The sequence below is a fragment of the Aquarana catesbeiana genome, linkage group LG02, assembly GCF_042186555.1.
Source record: "Aquarana catesbeiana isolate 2022-GZ linkage group LG02, ASM4218655v1, whole genome shotgun sequence".
Taxonomy (NCBI): Eukaryota; Metazoa; Chordata; class Amphibia; order Anura; family Ranidae; genus Aquarana; species Aquarana catesbeiana.
This window is the reverse complement of record NC_133325.1, coordinates 561,881,069-561,897,395: the sequence shown is the minus strand read 5'-3', so window position 1 is coordinate 561,897,395 and position 16,327 is coordinate 561,881,069. Positions and strand designations below refer to the sequence as shown.

Below are 16,327 nucleotides of genomic sequence, written 5' to 3'. Positions count from 1 at the left end.
ACAGCCATTAATGTCTAAACCGCTGGCAACAAAAGTGAGTACACCCCTAAGTGAAAATGTCCAAATTGGACCCAATTAGCCATTTTCCCTCCCCGGTGTCATGTGACTCGTTAGTGTTACAAGGTCTCAGGTGTGAATGGGGAGCAGGTGTGTTAAATTTGGTGTTATCGCTCTCACTCTCTCGTACTGGTCACTGGAAGTTCAACATGGCACCTCATGGCAAAGAACTCTCTGAGGATATGAAAAAAAGAATTGTTGCTCTACATAAAAATGGCCTAGGCTAAAAGAAGATTGCCAAGACCCTGAAACTGAGCTGCAGCACGGTGGCCAAGACCATGCAGTGGTTTAACAGGACAGGTTCCACTCAGAACAGGCCTCACCATGATCGACCAAAGAAGTTGAGTGCACGTGCTTAGCGTCATATCCAGAGGTTGTCTTTGGGAAATAGATGTATGAGTGCTGCCAGCATTGCTGCAGAGGTTGAAAGGGTGGGGGGTCAGCCTGTCAGTGCTCAGACCATATACCGCACACTGCATTAAATTGGTCTGCGTGGCTGTCGTCCCAGAAAGAAGCGTCTTCTAAAGATGATGCACAAGAAAGCCTGCAAACAGTTTTCTGAAGACAAGCAGACTAAGGATATGGATAACTGGAACCATGTCCTGTGGTCTGATAAGACCAAGATAAACTTATTTGGTTCAGATTGTGTCAAGCGTGTGTGGTGGCAACCAGGTGAGTAGTACAAAGACAAGTGTGTCTTGCCTACAGTCAAGCATGGTGGTGGGAGTGTCATGGTCTGGGGCTGCATGAGTGCTGCCGGCACTGGGGAGCTACAGTTTATTGAGGGAACCATGAATGCCAACATGTACTGTGACATACTGAAGCAGAGCATGATCCCCTCCTTTCGGAGACTGGGCCGCAGGGCAGTACTCCAACATGATAACAACCCCAAACACACCTCCAAGATGACCACTGCCTTGCTAAAGAAGCTGAAGGTAAAGGTAATGGACTGGCCAAGCATGTCTTTAGACCTAAACCCTATTGAGTATCTGTGGGGCATCCTCAAATGGAAGGTGAAGGAGCGCAAGGTCTCTAATATCCACCAGCTCTGTGATGTCATCATGGAGGAGTGGAAGAGGACTCCAGTGGCAACCTGAGAAGCTCTGGTGAATTCCATGGCCAAGAGGGTTAAGGCAGTGCTGGAAAATAATGGTGGCCAGACAAAATATTGACACTTTGGGCACAATTTGGACATTTTCACTTAGGGGTCTACTCACTTTTGTTGCCAGCGGTTTAGACATTAACGGCTGTGTGTTGAGTTATTTTGAGGGGACAGCAAATTTACACTGTTATGCAAGCTGTACACTCACTACTTTACATTGTAGCAAAGTGTAATTTCTTCAGTGTTGTCACATATAAACATATAATAAAATATTTACAAAAATGTGAGGGGTGTACTCACGTTTGTGAGATATGGTATGCCAAAAACTACACCAAGTCCACTGCGGGCAACTCCATTTTACATCACAATAGCTGCCATTACCCGAAGTGGATTCAAAATATCCCAAAAGGGCAGTTATGTTGGCTGCGACAAACCTACATATGAGATGAGGTTTATATGGAACAGCTTCATTTGGTAACCATTCCACCAGATTCGTTACTATATTCCATTTTCAATATAAAAAAAAGCAAAGAATCCTTGCTAATCATTGGAACATATTGCAACAAGACCCCCACCTCAAAACCATCCTCCCGGAAAATCCCAGAGTCACTTACCGTAAAGCTTGCAATCTTATAAATAAGATTGCCCCAAGCAAACTTAAACTCAGTGACACCAGACCTAGCTCATCGGTTCTGATACCCCTTGTAGGTATGTATCAGTGCCGAAAATATCTTTGTAAAACATGTAAGTTTGTCCAGCATGGTAAAAAATCCTTTTGCTCTAAGGGAAAAACCTACCAGTTGGACAATTTCTACAACTGCTCCTCAGATTTTGTTGTCTATGGGCTCACTTGCCCCTGTGGATTGATCTATGTGGGCCGCACCATCTGCTGCATTTTGGCCAACATAGAAGACTCATAGAAGAGGGAAAAGCTCAGCATAGTGTCCCACAACATTTTGCTGAGTTTCACCAACAATCCACAGTGGGTCATCGAACAGATGCCCAGATGTCTTCCTGAGGCTGAATGTTTCAAAAAAGTATGTGCCAGAGAAACCTTCTGGATTTATAACCTTGATGCCCTTTCGCCAGGAGGGAATTGAAATTGCTACCGTTTTCTAGGCTTCCTATTCCAGTTCAATTTGTACTATGTGTTTTTTCATCTTTCCTTGCCCCATCCCATTTCTAACTTAAATAGTTTTTATCATTTTTTTTCCCAGGAGTCTTTTTCTTTTTTTGGGGGGTGGCAGGGTTCACGTTTATGTGAGTATCTATAATGTAGTATATAGTAGTTATGTGATCTGGAATCTATGTTCATCATTCAGAAGATCCTCCCATCTTCATAAGCCAACCATCTACCCAGCACTTCAGTTTTACTGTTGATGGGAGATGTCTCTACCAATTATGTTCATTAGGTAAACTACAATATCCACATTTTTGACATTTTATGTATATGTTTTTTTTAATTTTCTACAATAATTAGCATTTTCCAATCTAGGGATTACATAGTGATGTCTCTCTATCACACTCTCTTTTTTTCCTTTTCTTATGTCCCTTTCCTTTTTTCTCCTTGATTTTTTCATCTTCTCCCTATCCCTTACCTTACAAATACTTATTCCATGTTAGATATGTAATGATCAGAATTGTTTATCTTACAAGCCATATATGATATACAGTTGTGCTCATAAGTTTACATACCCTGGCAGAATTCATTATTTCTTGGCCATTTTTCAGAGAACATGAATAACACAAAACATTTCTTTCACTCACGGTTAGTGTTTGGCTGAAGCCATGTATTATTAATCAACTGTGTTTAATCATATTAAATCATAATGGCAACAGAAACTACCCAAATGACCTTGATCAAACGTTTACATACTCTGGTGATTTTGGCCTGATAACATGCACACAAGTTGATACAAAGGGGGTTGAATGGCTATTAAAGGTAACCATCCTCACCTGTAATCTGTTTGCTTGTAATTAGTGTGGGTGTATAAAAGGTCAATGAGTTTCTGGACTCCTGACAGACCCTTGCATCTTTCATTCAGTGCTGCACTGACATTTCTGGATTCTGAGTCATGGGGAAAGCAAAAGAATTGTCAAAAGATCTGCGGGAAAAGGTAGTTAAACTGTATAAAACAGGAAAGGGATATATAAAAATAAAAAAAGGAATTGAGAATGTCAATAAGCAGTATTGAAACTCTAATCAAGAAGTGGAAAATGAGGGGTTCTGTTGAAACCAAACCACTGTTAGGTAGACCAACTAAAATTGCATCCTGAACAATTTTCCTGGCAGTTGTGGCTGCAAAGAAAACCCCACAAATAACTTCAGATGAAATACAGGACTCTCTGAAAACATGTAGTGTGACTGTTTCAAGATGCACAATAAAAAAGAAAAAGAAATAAGGAGGCACTTGAAGAAAGATGGGCTGCATAGTCGAGTCGCCAGAAGAAAGCCATTGCTACGCAAATGCCACAAAGTATCCCACTTACAATACGCCAAACAGCACAGAGACAAGCCTCAAACCTGACACAAAGTAATTTGGAGTGATGAGACCAAAATTGAGCTTTTTGGCCACAACCATGAATGCTACATTTGGAGAGGAGTCAACAAGGCCTATGATGAAAGGTACTCCATTCCTACTGTGAAGCACGGAAGTGGATCGCTGATGTTTTGGGAATGTGTAAGCTACAAAGGCACAGGAAATTTGGTCAAAATTGATGGCAAGATGAATGTAGCATGTTATCAAAAAATATTGGAGGAACATTTGCATTCATCAGCCAGGAAGCTGCGCATTGGACGTACTTGGACATTCCAACATGACGATGATCCAAAACACAAGGCCAAGTCGACCTGTCATTGGCTACAGTCGAATAAAGTGACGGTTCTGGAGCGGCCATCTCAGTCTCCTGACCTCAATATCATTGAGCCACTCTGGGGAGATCTCAAACATGCAGTTCATGCAAGACAGCCCAAGAATTTACAGGAACTGGAGGCTTTTGGCCAAGAGGAATGGGCAGCTTTACCATCTGAGAAGATAAAGAGCCTCATCCACAAATACCACAAAAGACTTCAAGCTGTCATTGATTTTAAAGGGGCAATACACGGTATTAAGAACTGGAGTATGTAAACTTTTGATCAGGGTAATTTTACTAGTTTCTGTTGTCATTATGATTTAAAAAGAGTAAACACAGTTGATTGATAATAAATGGCTTCAGCCAAACACTAACCATGAGTGAAAGAAAAGTTTTTGTGTTATCATTCATATTCTCTGAAAAATGGACAAAAAATCATAAATTCTGCCAGGGTATATAAACTTATGAGCACAACTGTATGTATGTGTGTAGAATATATACATGTTTGCATACATGCATATTTCTTTTATATTGTTTTTTATAGGGCCACACTTATATTATTATATCTAGCTCAGTTTATTTGGTAGCTTTTTTATTGGATTCTACACATTATAGCTGCCAACCAATACTATCTTTGACTATTGATGATTAATCAGACTTTTATATGCATAGACCTCTTTTAGTATTAATCAAAGATTTTTCCCACTGCTGCATGCTCAATACTTATTCGTTTTGTATATATTCTCTCTTTGGAAGATCTAATGTAATTTATTTTATTGTGTATAGTATTTTTAGTCCCTATGGTCATTGCCCCACTACTTAGTCTTCAGTATCTTCATTTATATAAACTGTGTCCTATCATATTGTTTTGCCCCCCCCCCTGCTGCGCTTTATATGGTCAGCCATCTATCCCAGTTACTATGCTTGAAAAAGGAGCACGGCTGCTGCAATACGCACACCGCGTGCTTGCTCGGAAATGCGTCACACTCTTTTGATGTCATCCCTCCTCGCCGCCTAGCAATCTGCGCATCAAGCCTCAGTTTGGCTTCTCCACACTTCCCGGCCATTTGTTTTCACCCTACGGTGACCAGCGGGGATTGCAGTGCTCTGTTGCTGAAACTAGAGAGGCGGAAGGGAGGAAAATTGACTCGTTCATCTATTCCTACTCCTGGGATGCTTGTACCTACAGATGTGCCTTTTTAACGAGTTACCAACCGGCCCATAGCCAAATGACGGGTGCAGGGCGGTTGGATAACTCTGGGAGGGCGTACAGTGACGTCCTCACAGAATCCTGCTCTCGCACGGCCCCTGGGGCGTGCACCCGAGAACATCCGTGACCGCAGGGTCAAATGACGGAGCGATCACATGTAAACAAACCGGAGTCGTGTCACAACACCGGTTCCTCCCTCCCCTCTGTGTACTGATCGGTACAGCGTGAGTGGAGAGAGGGAGGGATCGGATGGCAGCAGCTCTGTGGGCTGGATGTGTAGTGCCCACAGCGGTGCTCTGTGATAATTGCTGTCACATCCATGGATCCATCCATCCATGCTCAGCCATCCCTCCATGCTCAGCAATACCCTGCACTACTCTGCAATACTCTGCAATACCCTGCAATACTCTGCAATACCCCGCAATACTCTGCAATACTCTGCAATACCCTGCAATACCCCGCAATACTCTGCAATACCCCGCAATACTCTGCAATACCCTGCAGTACCCTGCAATACCCCGCAATACTCTGCAATACCCCGCAATACTCTGCAATACCGTGCAATACTCTGCAATACCGTGCAATACTCTGCAATACCCTGCAATACTCTGCAATGCTCTGCAATACCCCGCAATACTCTGCAATACCCCGCAATACCCCACAATACTGTGCAATACCCCGCAATAATCTACCATACCCAGCCATACTCTGCCATACCCAGCCATACTCTGCAATACTCAGTAAAACCCAGCCATACTCTGCAATACCCAGCCATACTCTGCCATACCCAGCGATACCCAGCCATACTCTGCCATACCCATCAATACCCAGCCATACTCAGCCAATTTGCAAAATTTTATAACAGAAACAAAGAAAATGCATTTTTTACAGAATTTTTGGTCTTTTTTCTTTCATAGCGCAAAAAATAAGAACCCAGCAGTGATTAAATACCAACAAAAGAAAGCTCTATTTGTATTAAAAAAAAGACAAAAATTTCATATAGGTACAGTGTTGCATGACTGAGTAATTGTCATTCAAAATGTGAGAGCACTGAAAGCTGAAAATTTGTCTGGTTATTAAGGGGGTTTAAGTGCCCAGTGGTCAAGTGGTTAATTCTCCACAAATGTTACCATTTGTATGTTCCTATTAAAGTGGTTTCAACTCCTACACTTAGAGGTGCCTCTCTTCCTTGTTTATGTGAATGATCTCAAGGCAGTTGGGACCACAGTCACCAAGCAAACCACTGGTAACACAATATGCTGCCATGGATTGAAATTCTGCAGCGTCTGCAAGGTCCCCCTCCTCAAGAAGGCACATATACAGGCCCGTCTGAAGTTTGCCAATGAACATCTAAATGATTCAGAGAAGGATTGGGAGAAAGTGTTGTGGTCAGATGAGACCAAAATTAAGCTCTCTGGCATTAACTTGACTCACCGTGTTTGGAGGAAGAAAAATACTGACTATGACCTTAAGAACACCATCCCTATAGTCAAGCACGGAGGTTGAAACATAATGCATTGGGGCTGTTTCTCTGCTAAAGGTACTGGACGACTTTTCCACATTGAGGGGCCAATGGACAGGGCCACATATTGTAAAATTTCGGATGGGAACCCTCTTCCCTCAACCAGAACACTGAAGGTGGATAATGAATGGGTCTTCTAGTATGACAATGACCCAAAACATACCGCCAAGGCAACAAAGGAGTGGGCTTAAAAACAAGCACATTAAGGTCATGTAGTGGCCTAGCCAGTATCCAGACCTTAATCCTATAAAACATTTATGGAGGGAGCTGAAACTTCGAACTACTAAGCGACAGACAAGAAAACTTAAGGATTTAAAGAAGATCTGTAAAGAAGAGTGGCCCAAAATCCCTCCTGAGATGTGTTCAAACCTGGTAACCAAATACAAGAAATGTCTTACCTTTGTGCTTGCCAACAAGGGTTTCTCTACCAAGTACTAAGTAATGTTTTGCTTGGGGATCAAATACTTATTTTACTCACTGAACTGTAACTCAATTTACAACATTTGTATCATGTATTTTTTTTTTAAATTTCCAGTTGATATTCTGGGGTTGAATTACTAAAGGCAAATAGACTGTATACTTTGCAAAGTGCAGTTGCGCTCTGCAAGAGCAGTCGCTCCAGAGCTTAGTAAATGAAAGGAGCTCTGGTGACTTCCATCAACCAATCTTGTGCCAGCAAAAATGCTGTTTTTTTAATTTTCCTTGCACGTGATTGGGTACTCATTGCAAAGTGAAGCTTTAGCTCATTTACTAAATCTCGGAGCAACTGCATTTGCAAAGTGCACAATCTATCTGCCTTTAGTAAATCAACCCCTCTGTCTCTATCATTTAAATACACCTATGATAAAAATGATAGACCCTTCATTTGTAAGTGGGCAAACTCACAAAATCTGCAGGGGATCAAATAATTATTTTCCCCACTGTACCTTCCCCCCCTTACTCTGGTCTGTCTGTATGCCAACTTTGAGTTAGTCTTAATGAAGTTCAGTTTCATTATCTATGAATCAAAGGCATTTTTTTTATTTGTTGCAGCCAGTTTGTTAATGAAAACGTTGTAGTACTTTAATGAATTTGCCGCAGAACATTTTAAAGTAACCATACTGCCAGAATAGTGTTGCAATTGCTTTACTGAATTCTCCCTATGTGTTTTTTTTACATTTTGGTACCCAGGGGGAAGGAATACAATGATCACTGTTGCTGGCATTGATCTGTTGGGAAAAACCCAACCAGATAGCCCATACATAGATCAAAATTTGGCCAGTGCCTGCTGAACCAGCTAAATTTTGATCCATGCATGACTGGCCTAAGGAGAGCTGGAAGAACATTTTTCAACTGATTAGGATATTTGGCAATAGGTAGGTAGCACGATTGAGTATAAAAAAGAGCATCTTATATTAGAGTAAGTGTCTCAGAAGTATACTTGGGCAGAGGTTCGCCAATCTCTGAAAAGCTGCATTTTAAAATTGTCAAACAATTTCAGATTTATGTTCTGCAACGTAATATTGTAAAGACATTACATTTTTACAAAACCCAGGACCCTGCATTCACACAGGTGGACTCTATTTACTAATTTAATAATAACTACTAGAAAACCATGTATTATTTTTCTTCCACGTCACAATTATGTGCCACTTTGTGTTAATCTATCACATAAAATTCCAGTAAAATACATTTACATTTTTGGTTGTATCATGACAAAATTTGGAAAACTTCAAGGGGTATAAATACTTTTTCAAGGCACTTAACTGGCCTGTCTGCTGTCCAGACATTTCACCAGTTGAAAATATTTGGTACACCCTGAAATGAAAAATACAACAAAGAAAACCCAGGACTGTTGAGCAGTTAGAATCCTATATCTGGCAAGAATGGGACAACTCTCCAAAAAAATCCAGCAACTGGTCTCCTCTGTTCCCAGATGTTTACAGAGTGCTGCTAAAAGAAGAGGGGTTGCTAAACAGGGCCTTGCCCTAACTTTTTTAAGACGTGTTGCTCCCATCAATTTCAAAATGACCTTTGTTTCTTAAAATGGTATATTTTCTTAGTTTAAACATTTGATATGGTTGCTACTTTCTATTGTGAATAAAAAAAAGGGTTTATGGGATTTGCAAATCATAGATTCTGATTTTACAGTGTCCCAACTTTTTTGGAATTAGGGTTGTATGATAAAATTTAAAGTGATGCATTTAGCATGTGAATTCCGATGAGCACAAGGAACAAACAAAGTTTGTAGCTTGCCATTTTTTTTAGGGAAAAGTCATTTATCAGAAGGGTGATCACTATTTCTGCATGTGGTACGTACTATAGAATTCAACACTTTAGTTAACATAGTTGATATACGTTATATAATTATAACATCCAAAAGTACATTGTAACAGTCTATACTGCACTGTCATTACCAGTTTGCTGTCAGTAGATGGACAAAATATGAAGATGTTACTGTAACATTGGTAAATTATATACAGGTAATTGTATATTTAATTCCTAATAAATCTTGAACATTCCATAATTCTTTCTTGGTTGTACAGATGCCACCTTAAATCTAGAGCGTATTTCAGAACAAGCAGAAGCTATGTTTGGAGTGGGGTAAGTAAATATGTCTGCTCAATTGGGGTCAATAAATGGTGCAGGTTATTGCATAAGCACTGCTGTTGCATACAGGGGTTGGACAAAATAATGGAAACAAGTATGGTAAAAGAACTAAATTGTTACGTAATATGGTGTTGGACTGCATTTGGCATCCAAGACAGCCTGAATTCTCCTGGGAAAACATATAAGTCTTGCATGGTGGAAAATGGAATGTGATACCACTCTTTATACAAAAATCTGAGTCACAATCCTGCGCAATGTCCTTTTGTCTCTTTCGATCAGTTGTTCATGTCGACCACACTCATGCTTATCAGACGAAATGTTCCCAGAAACTGTGTATGCTGTTGTCACTGACTTGGGGCTACAGGAGAAAAATTGCCCAGAGATCTCTGTGTCTGAATGTGTTTTCAAGTTATCCAGAATGAGCTGGTCATTAATTGACTTTTTGCTACCTATGTATAATGTATTCCTTTGGGGAGCCGGACTGTCTGAGGTGGCCATTGTCTATGATAATAGGATTAGCTCTACTGTCTGAGGACATTGTCTGTGGTAATGGGAGTATCTCTTATCTTTTAGTTTTCTGTATAAATTCAGTGTTGTTCTCTAATAAAGCAGTTCTTCTGGTTTGCTCCAAAAACTGGTGTTGCCTATATATGCCTATAGCTATATTCACTGGCCTCGTGTTCCAGAGTTTGGAAAGCAGCTTCTTAGTGAAGATACCGGGTTGTCCAGAGTCCGTCACAGTCAGCATAACCTTTGATACTGTTCCTAGCAACACCGCAAATAAATGATCAATTTCAATCACAGAGACACCAGCTAAGTGGGCACCAACAATTTGCCCTCTTTGAAACTCGGTAAATCTCTGACATGACTCCATATTACTAGCAGCGCAATGACGAAAGCAAGGCTTCTCACCTGTTAGCTAGATGTCTCATCACAAAGCGGAAGCAAAATAATGATACATCACTTCCGCTTTCAATGCGAAAAAAGTTGTTACTTTCACACCTGCAAATCATGTCGTGATTCCATGTTATTGTCCAACACCTGTACATTGGGGTTGATTTACTAAAAGTATTTAATTTTGCTATGTGCAAGTTCACTTGGCTTAATAACTGAGGTGAAGCGGGTTGGTATAATCCAAGGGAAAAGCCGCACACCTATGATGTCTTCACAGGCAAAACTTTATTCAGCTTTAGCATATGGTCCCGGCCCCAGGACCACCCCTCTTGACATGTTTTACCCAATGGGCTCTATAATTCATCTATGAAACATATGAAAGGTGTTCCTGGGGGTAGGGGCATGTGTTTAATTTTGGCTGATTAAAGTTTTGTGAAGATATCATTGGAGTGCAACTTTACATTTGGATTATACTAAGCTTTGTGTGGAGGAGTGACAAATTCCTAAATAGCACCTGATTTCAGCATATGATGAGAGCACTTGGAGGATTGAAGTGATGCACTTCTCTTTGACTCTACAAACTGTAAGATGAAACTGTGTTCACTTTGAATATGTAAGGGAAATGAAAAAAAAACAAGGATTTAACTTGCACATGACTGAATAATATGAATTTATCCAAAGTGAATGTGTTTGGTCATGAAAAGTTATACTGCCCATACACAGCACATATTCTAATAATTACATTAAAGGACACTTCCAGCAGTTTGTGCAGCCCTTTTCTGGTCTAAGTAGGCAGAGAAAATAATACTGTAGCCTGTCATCAGCTGCACAGCAAAAATAAATGAAGAGTCAACTGTTTCAGTTCTGAACTGCTGACATTCACATTTCTAGATATTATTATTATAAACCGCAAGTTGTTTGTTAGGATTGATGGACCAATAATTTGATTCTTCCCTGCAGGAAGAATACTATGCTGGAGGTTGATGATGAGGGTGGTAGGATGTTTCTGCGTGTCCTCATACAGCTGACAATGAATGACTACCCCGCCCTCATCTCTGGATCTCTACAACTTCTTTTTAAACATTTTAGCCAAAGACAAGAAGTGCTACATACATTTAAACAGGTACCTCTGGAAGTATGTTGGAAGTAGAAACTTTGATCTGTTTGAAAAAAAGTTGTGTAATGCAGCAGTCATTTATATAACCATGAAAGTTGTTTTAGTAATGAAATGCACAGTGACCAGAAGTCAAAAGTTTTGGTATATGATGGCCTGAACTTTGGAAATCAAACCAGTTGCAATAAATCTATCCTTAGTTCTAAACTCCTGTATTACAGCCTAATTTTAATCCCCTAAGCCAGTTTATTAAATAGTATTTAAACACAGTGGTAGTTAATATTTACAAATGCATATATCCCATGTGATAAAGTAAATTTTTTTCAGAGCTAGGTTCACATTATTGTAACATGCGTTCTGCGCATAGGCAGTCCATTCATTTCATCAGGCTGCCCTACCTGAAGAAACAAGGGGAAAGAAGTCTCCAACCCCTTTTTTTTAATAGTGCTGCACCAAGCTGCACGATGCTGCGGCACCATGCAGTTCAGTGCATGAGAAAAAGTGCCATGGTTGCCAATGCGTGGAGCTGGTATTAACAATCAATGGTACCCCTGTGCGTCTGCTAAAGTGCAATCTAAGCCTAGCCTTAGCATAAATGATCAGGTAATAAATGTGTTGAACAGTATATAAGCATTGATCCCCCCACAACATTAATCATGTGTCATAAAACAAACAAACATTTCAATGTCAAAAAAACAGTATGTGAATAAAACAGTAAATAACATACATTAATATAACTCAATGGCAATGTTTATCACATCTTAGGACAAATATAAGGTGTCATCCAACACCAATAAATGCAATTTATCTTAAAGCGAGCTTGCTTCTTCATATAACTTTCAGTGTTCATCCCACAAATGGTGCTTTCCTCTACCAGTAACCCCAGGACAGACACTTTGCATAAGAATATGTTATATGTACAGGTTATTGCCTTTATCTTCTGCATGTTATGTGTTTGTTTTATGGCACAGGATTACTATTAGTGTGTTGAGAGCACTGTTTATATACTACACAACATGGTTATACTGATCAAGCCAATTGCATATTGGATTTTATACATCACTGCAAATGTTCAGTTTTAAGTGATATTGAGCCCAAAACCAAAAATATAGTATATTGCAGCTTACTAATCATTAGAGGTTAAAAAAAATAATAATACAGCCACCACATCTGTTTTGCCCTGGTGATCTGGCCAGTGACACACTTCCTGTATTACATTCACCCCATTCTGGATGAAGGAGCACAGGGGGCAGATTTTGATAGCAGCATTGTCACTTTGGGGGCAAGGGAGTGCTAGATGTACTGTTTTGGATCAGAACAAAAAAGTCAGATATTATATCTACCCCAGATCAGATTGTTGAATATAAAGCATGCATGCTTCAAGTAACTCACACTGAGACTTAGTTCAGAGTCAAATTACTTTCTGTTTTATTTCCTCTTTTCCAAACTTTTATACAATTTTGTTAAAGATTAAGATACATCAATAAGACTAGCGCATGCAAACCACAAAACAGCCACAAATATATAAATACTTTAGGACAAAGTATGTGACAAAGTTTTGGCCTTTAGCTGGGACATCCATGAGGAAGTGGCCATGTTCTTGCTTCATTTTTAAACCATTGGTGTTATGTTGTTATATTTTGAATGTATTCTCGGAAGCAGGCGCAAACTTCTGTTAACTGTTGCAGTCCAGTTCCTAAGCAAGAGAAGGGTGAGCTTTGCAAAATATCTGAATATGTCTTAAGGCTTATAAGCATAGAAGCTGATATATCAGGCATATAAAACATGTACTCATATACACATTGGAATCGACATTTCATGATTCCCTTAATCACATCCATTACAGACCCCCCTTGAAACTGTCTATTTCAATTATTTTAATCTGTCCCTCATAGTAAAAGTCCTACTCCCCTGGCCCATTCTCTTCTGCAACTCTTTTGGGCTGTATATAGAGAAGAGCAGTGACTAATTCACTACCCCCCTCAATACAGCTTAGAGAGGGGCAATCGGGTGCTGTCTGTCCCTGTAATCCTATGGTGTTGCATCTCAGGGGAAAGTAACTGTAACGGAGCGTAACACATAAGCATCATCAAGTCTTACATAATCTTCATCATCTGGTATTTCCTGGTTCACAAACATGGGAGTAGATTGGTCAACGGCTTTTTCTACACACTTCTTAAAGCAGGGAAGAACACAGCAGACCATAACGGCTAGGGTCACTAGAATTATCAGAATGGCTATTCCAATCTGTGTTAAAATTCCCTGCCATCCTCCCTTGATCCAGGTTTAGTACTGAACCCAGGGGTTGGAGAGCCCTGAATTCTTCTTTAATTCTTTGGACAAAATCCTCAAGTTTCTGGATGGCTAAAGTCACTTTACCATTTGGGCCTGTGTTATCTGGGATGTAAGTACAGCATGTACTTATTTCAGGTAACATCTTACACGTACCCCCCTTATCAGCTAGGACCATATCTAAGGCCATAAGGTTTTGGAAGGTCATATGTGAAGCAGGTTCTAGTTGTTCGGCTAAACCTCGGAGTGCATGTCTGGTGTAATCAACAATCCATTGTTGGTTGTAGTAGATGTCATTTATCCAGTCTACATTCTTGTTTACAGTGATGATGGGGATCAGGGACTCAAATCCTGCTGCTACTTGGTCTCTTGCTTTGAACTCATCTGGGACCCCTCTAGGGACCCCTATGGCATCTATGTATACATGAGGGTCGAAGCTTCCTGCTGGGGCACTCCTACGCCTCCTGTTAGGTCGGAGTGTGTTGTTTGTATCTGGCTTTGGATTCTCTGAGAAAATATGTAGAGGCATTATGGCCTTGGCCAGTGCACATTCTCTTGTCCACTATCCTGTTAATCTGGTTCTAATTTTCATGGTTCCGCAGATCCAGTACATGTCTCCCAAAGACTGGACTTGATTTTGCACCAGATCTGCAGACACCTCACTATAAGACCCACAGTAACACTTAGTGAAATTCTCAAGAGATTTCCCCACTCCCTGATACCGTCCATAGCATGTGTAATTGCCAGGATATATGGTGATACCTTCTCCTGGCTTGGGGGTCTTGGTGACTATGGGATATTCCGTCTTCCAATGTTCACACAGGGAGTGGTTAGTGGTTGTGTTGGTAAACAGGCTGAGAAAGCATGTCTCATGTTTGGGGGATATGTTTAGGGGTACCATTCCTAAATGTGGTCTAGCCCCCCCACACACATAGCAATTGGTCTTATTGTGTTTCCTTGCACTGTACCTCATCCAGTCAAGCCACAAGTTGACATCTGAGAACCCGGTTTCTGCAGCCATAGTATCCGCAAAGGTAGGGTCTGCTATGGCCACCATGTCCTTTAATGTCTGCATATGGGGCCTCAGAGGGTTTGAGCTAGATGTGGATTGGGGAACTCCCCACTCTGGGTTATTGAACATATCTTTCAGTTGGAAAGGTTTTCTATAACTGAGATACCCACTCCCCCACCACAGGCCCAGAACATAGGTCCCACTGTCTCCTGGGCTAGAATTCTCAATGATCAACTTAAACTCTTTGGTGTAATACTGATCTGTGTGCTTGTTGATTGTCATTCTATCTAAGAGTTACTTCCCATTTTTGTCCTTTCTATTTTGGGTGTTTTCAGGTTTGTACCCCCAGTGTTCCAACCCACTGCTCCCCAGGAATCACAGTTGTTACCCCAATAGAAATCAGTAACGCATACATACACAGTCATGGGTCTTACTGCTTCATCCCAGGACCGGGTCTTGTACATAGTACCTGGAATTATCTGTTCATAAGAGGATATAAAAGTGGCAACATGTGTATTGGATAAGTTATACCAGAATTGGGTTATACCATCTTTTTGTTTGATGGCTACCTCTTGTGCCTGAGCAGTGATTACTATGAAAAGGATATACAGAATCATTTGGTCCCCTCTGCCTCTTCCTCAGGTACAGGGACTTTCTTGCAGTGGGAGGCGTGTATCCACATGTTCTTTTCGGCCACCTTGACTGATGTGGCAGTTGTTAGGAGAACCTGGAAAGGACCAACATATCTGGGTTCAAGAGTGTGCTTTCTCACAAACTTCTTTACCAGGACCCAATCATCGGGAACCAGCTTGTGTGTTCCTGTATCTAGCTCAGGATCTGGAATGGAAGAAAACACTTGCGAATGGATACGGGTTAATTCTCGAGATAAAGCAGTCACATAATCAGTCAATACATCAGATTGGAGCTGCAATTGCTGTGGGAAGTAACAACCCAGTCTGGGGGCTAAACTAAACAATATCTCATAGGGTGACAGACCATGGTTTCCCCTTGGAGTGTACCTAACACTGAATAAGGCAATGGGTAGGCTGTCTGGCCAACTCATTCGTGTTTCCTGAGACATTTTTAGCATTCCAGATGTTATTGTGCCATTCAATCTTTCCACCTTCCCACTGCTTTGAGGATGGTATGGGGTATGTGGAGTGTACCTAACACTGAATAAGGCAATGGGTAGGCTGTCTGGCCAACTCATTCGTGTTTCCTGAGACATTTTTAGCATTCCAGATGTTATTGTGCCATTCAATCTTTCCACCTTCCCACTGCTTTGAGGATGGTATGGGGTATGGAAAGCTAGTGTGACCCCTAAAGCTGCCCATATTTCCTTGGTCACTGAGGCCATGAAATCCGGCCCCTGATTGCTCTATATGACCTCTGGGACACCATATCTGCACACTATTTCCATTAAAAGTCTTTTAGCCGTGGTCTTTGCCGTCATGTTGCTAACGGGATAGCCTTCTGGCCATGCGGAGAACATGTCAATGACAATCAATACATATTCATATGGGCCACTCTTCGGCATTTGGATGTAGTCGATCTGTACCCTTTGGAAGGGGTACTTGGCTTTTGCTAGATGCTTCAAAGGTACCTTCTCTGTTCTTCCAGGATTGCACTTAGCACAGATGGTGCATGACTTGCAGAAGTTGTTGGTGAATGGAGTGATCCCC

General features: G+C 40.9%; 1 protein-coding gene across 3 annotated transcripts in view; it reads left to right on the top strand.

Annotated features, from left to right (window-relative positions):
- ITPR3 (inositol 1,4,5-trisphosphate receptor type 3) overlaps positions 1-16,327 on the top strand; it is a 475,039-nt gene that overhangs the window by 239,039 nt on the left and 219,673 nt on the right. For all 3 annotated transcript variants that reach the window (XM_073616048.1, XM_073616047.1, XM_073616046.1), the window contains exons 24-25: positions 9,270-9,327; positions 11,188-11,350. In XM_073616048.1, coding sequence (XP_073472149.1) covers positions 9,270-9,327; positions 11,188-11,350 — 221 coding nt within the window. The remainder of the gene's footprint in view (positions 1-9,269; positions 9,328-11,187; positions 11,351-16,327) is intronic.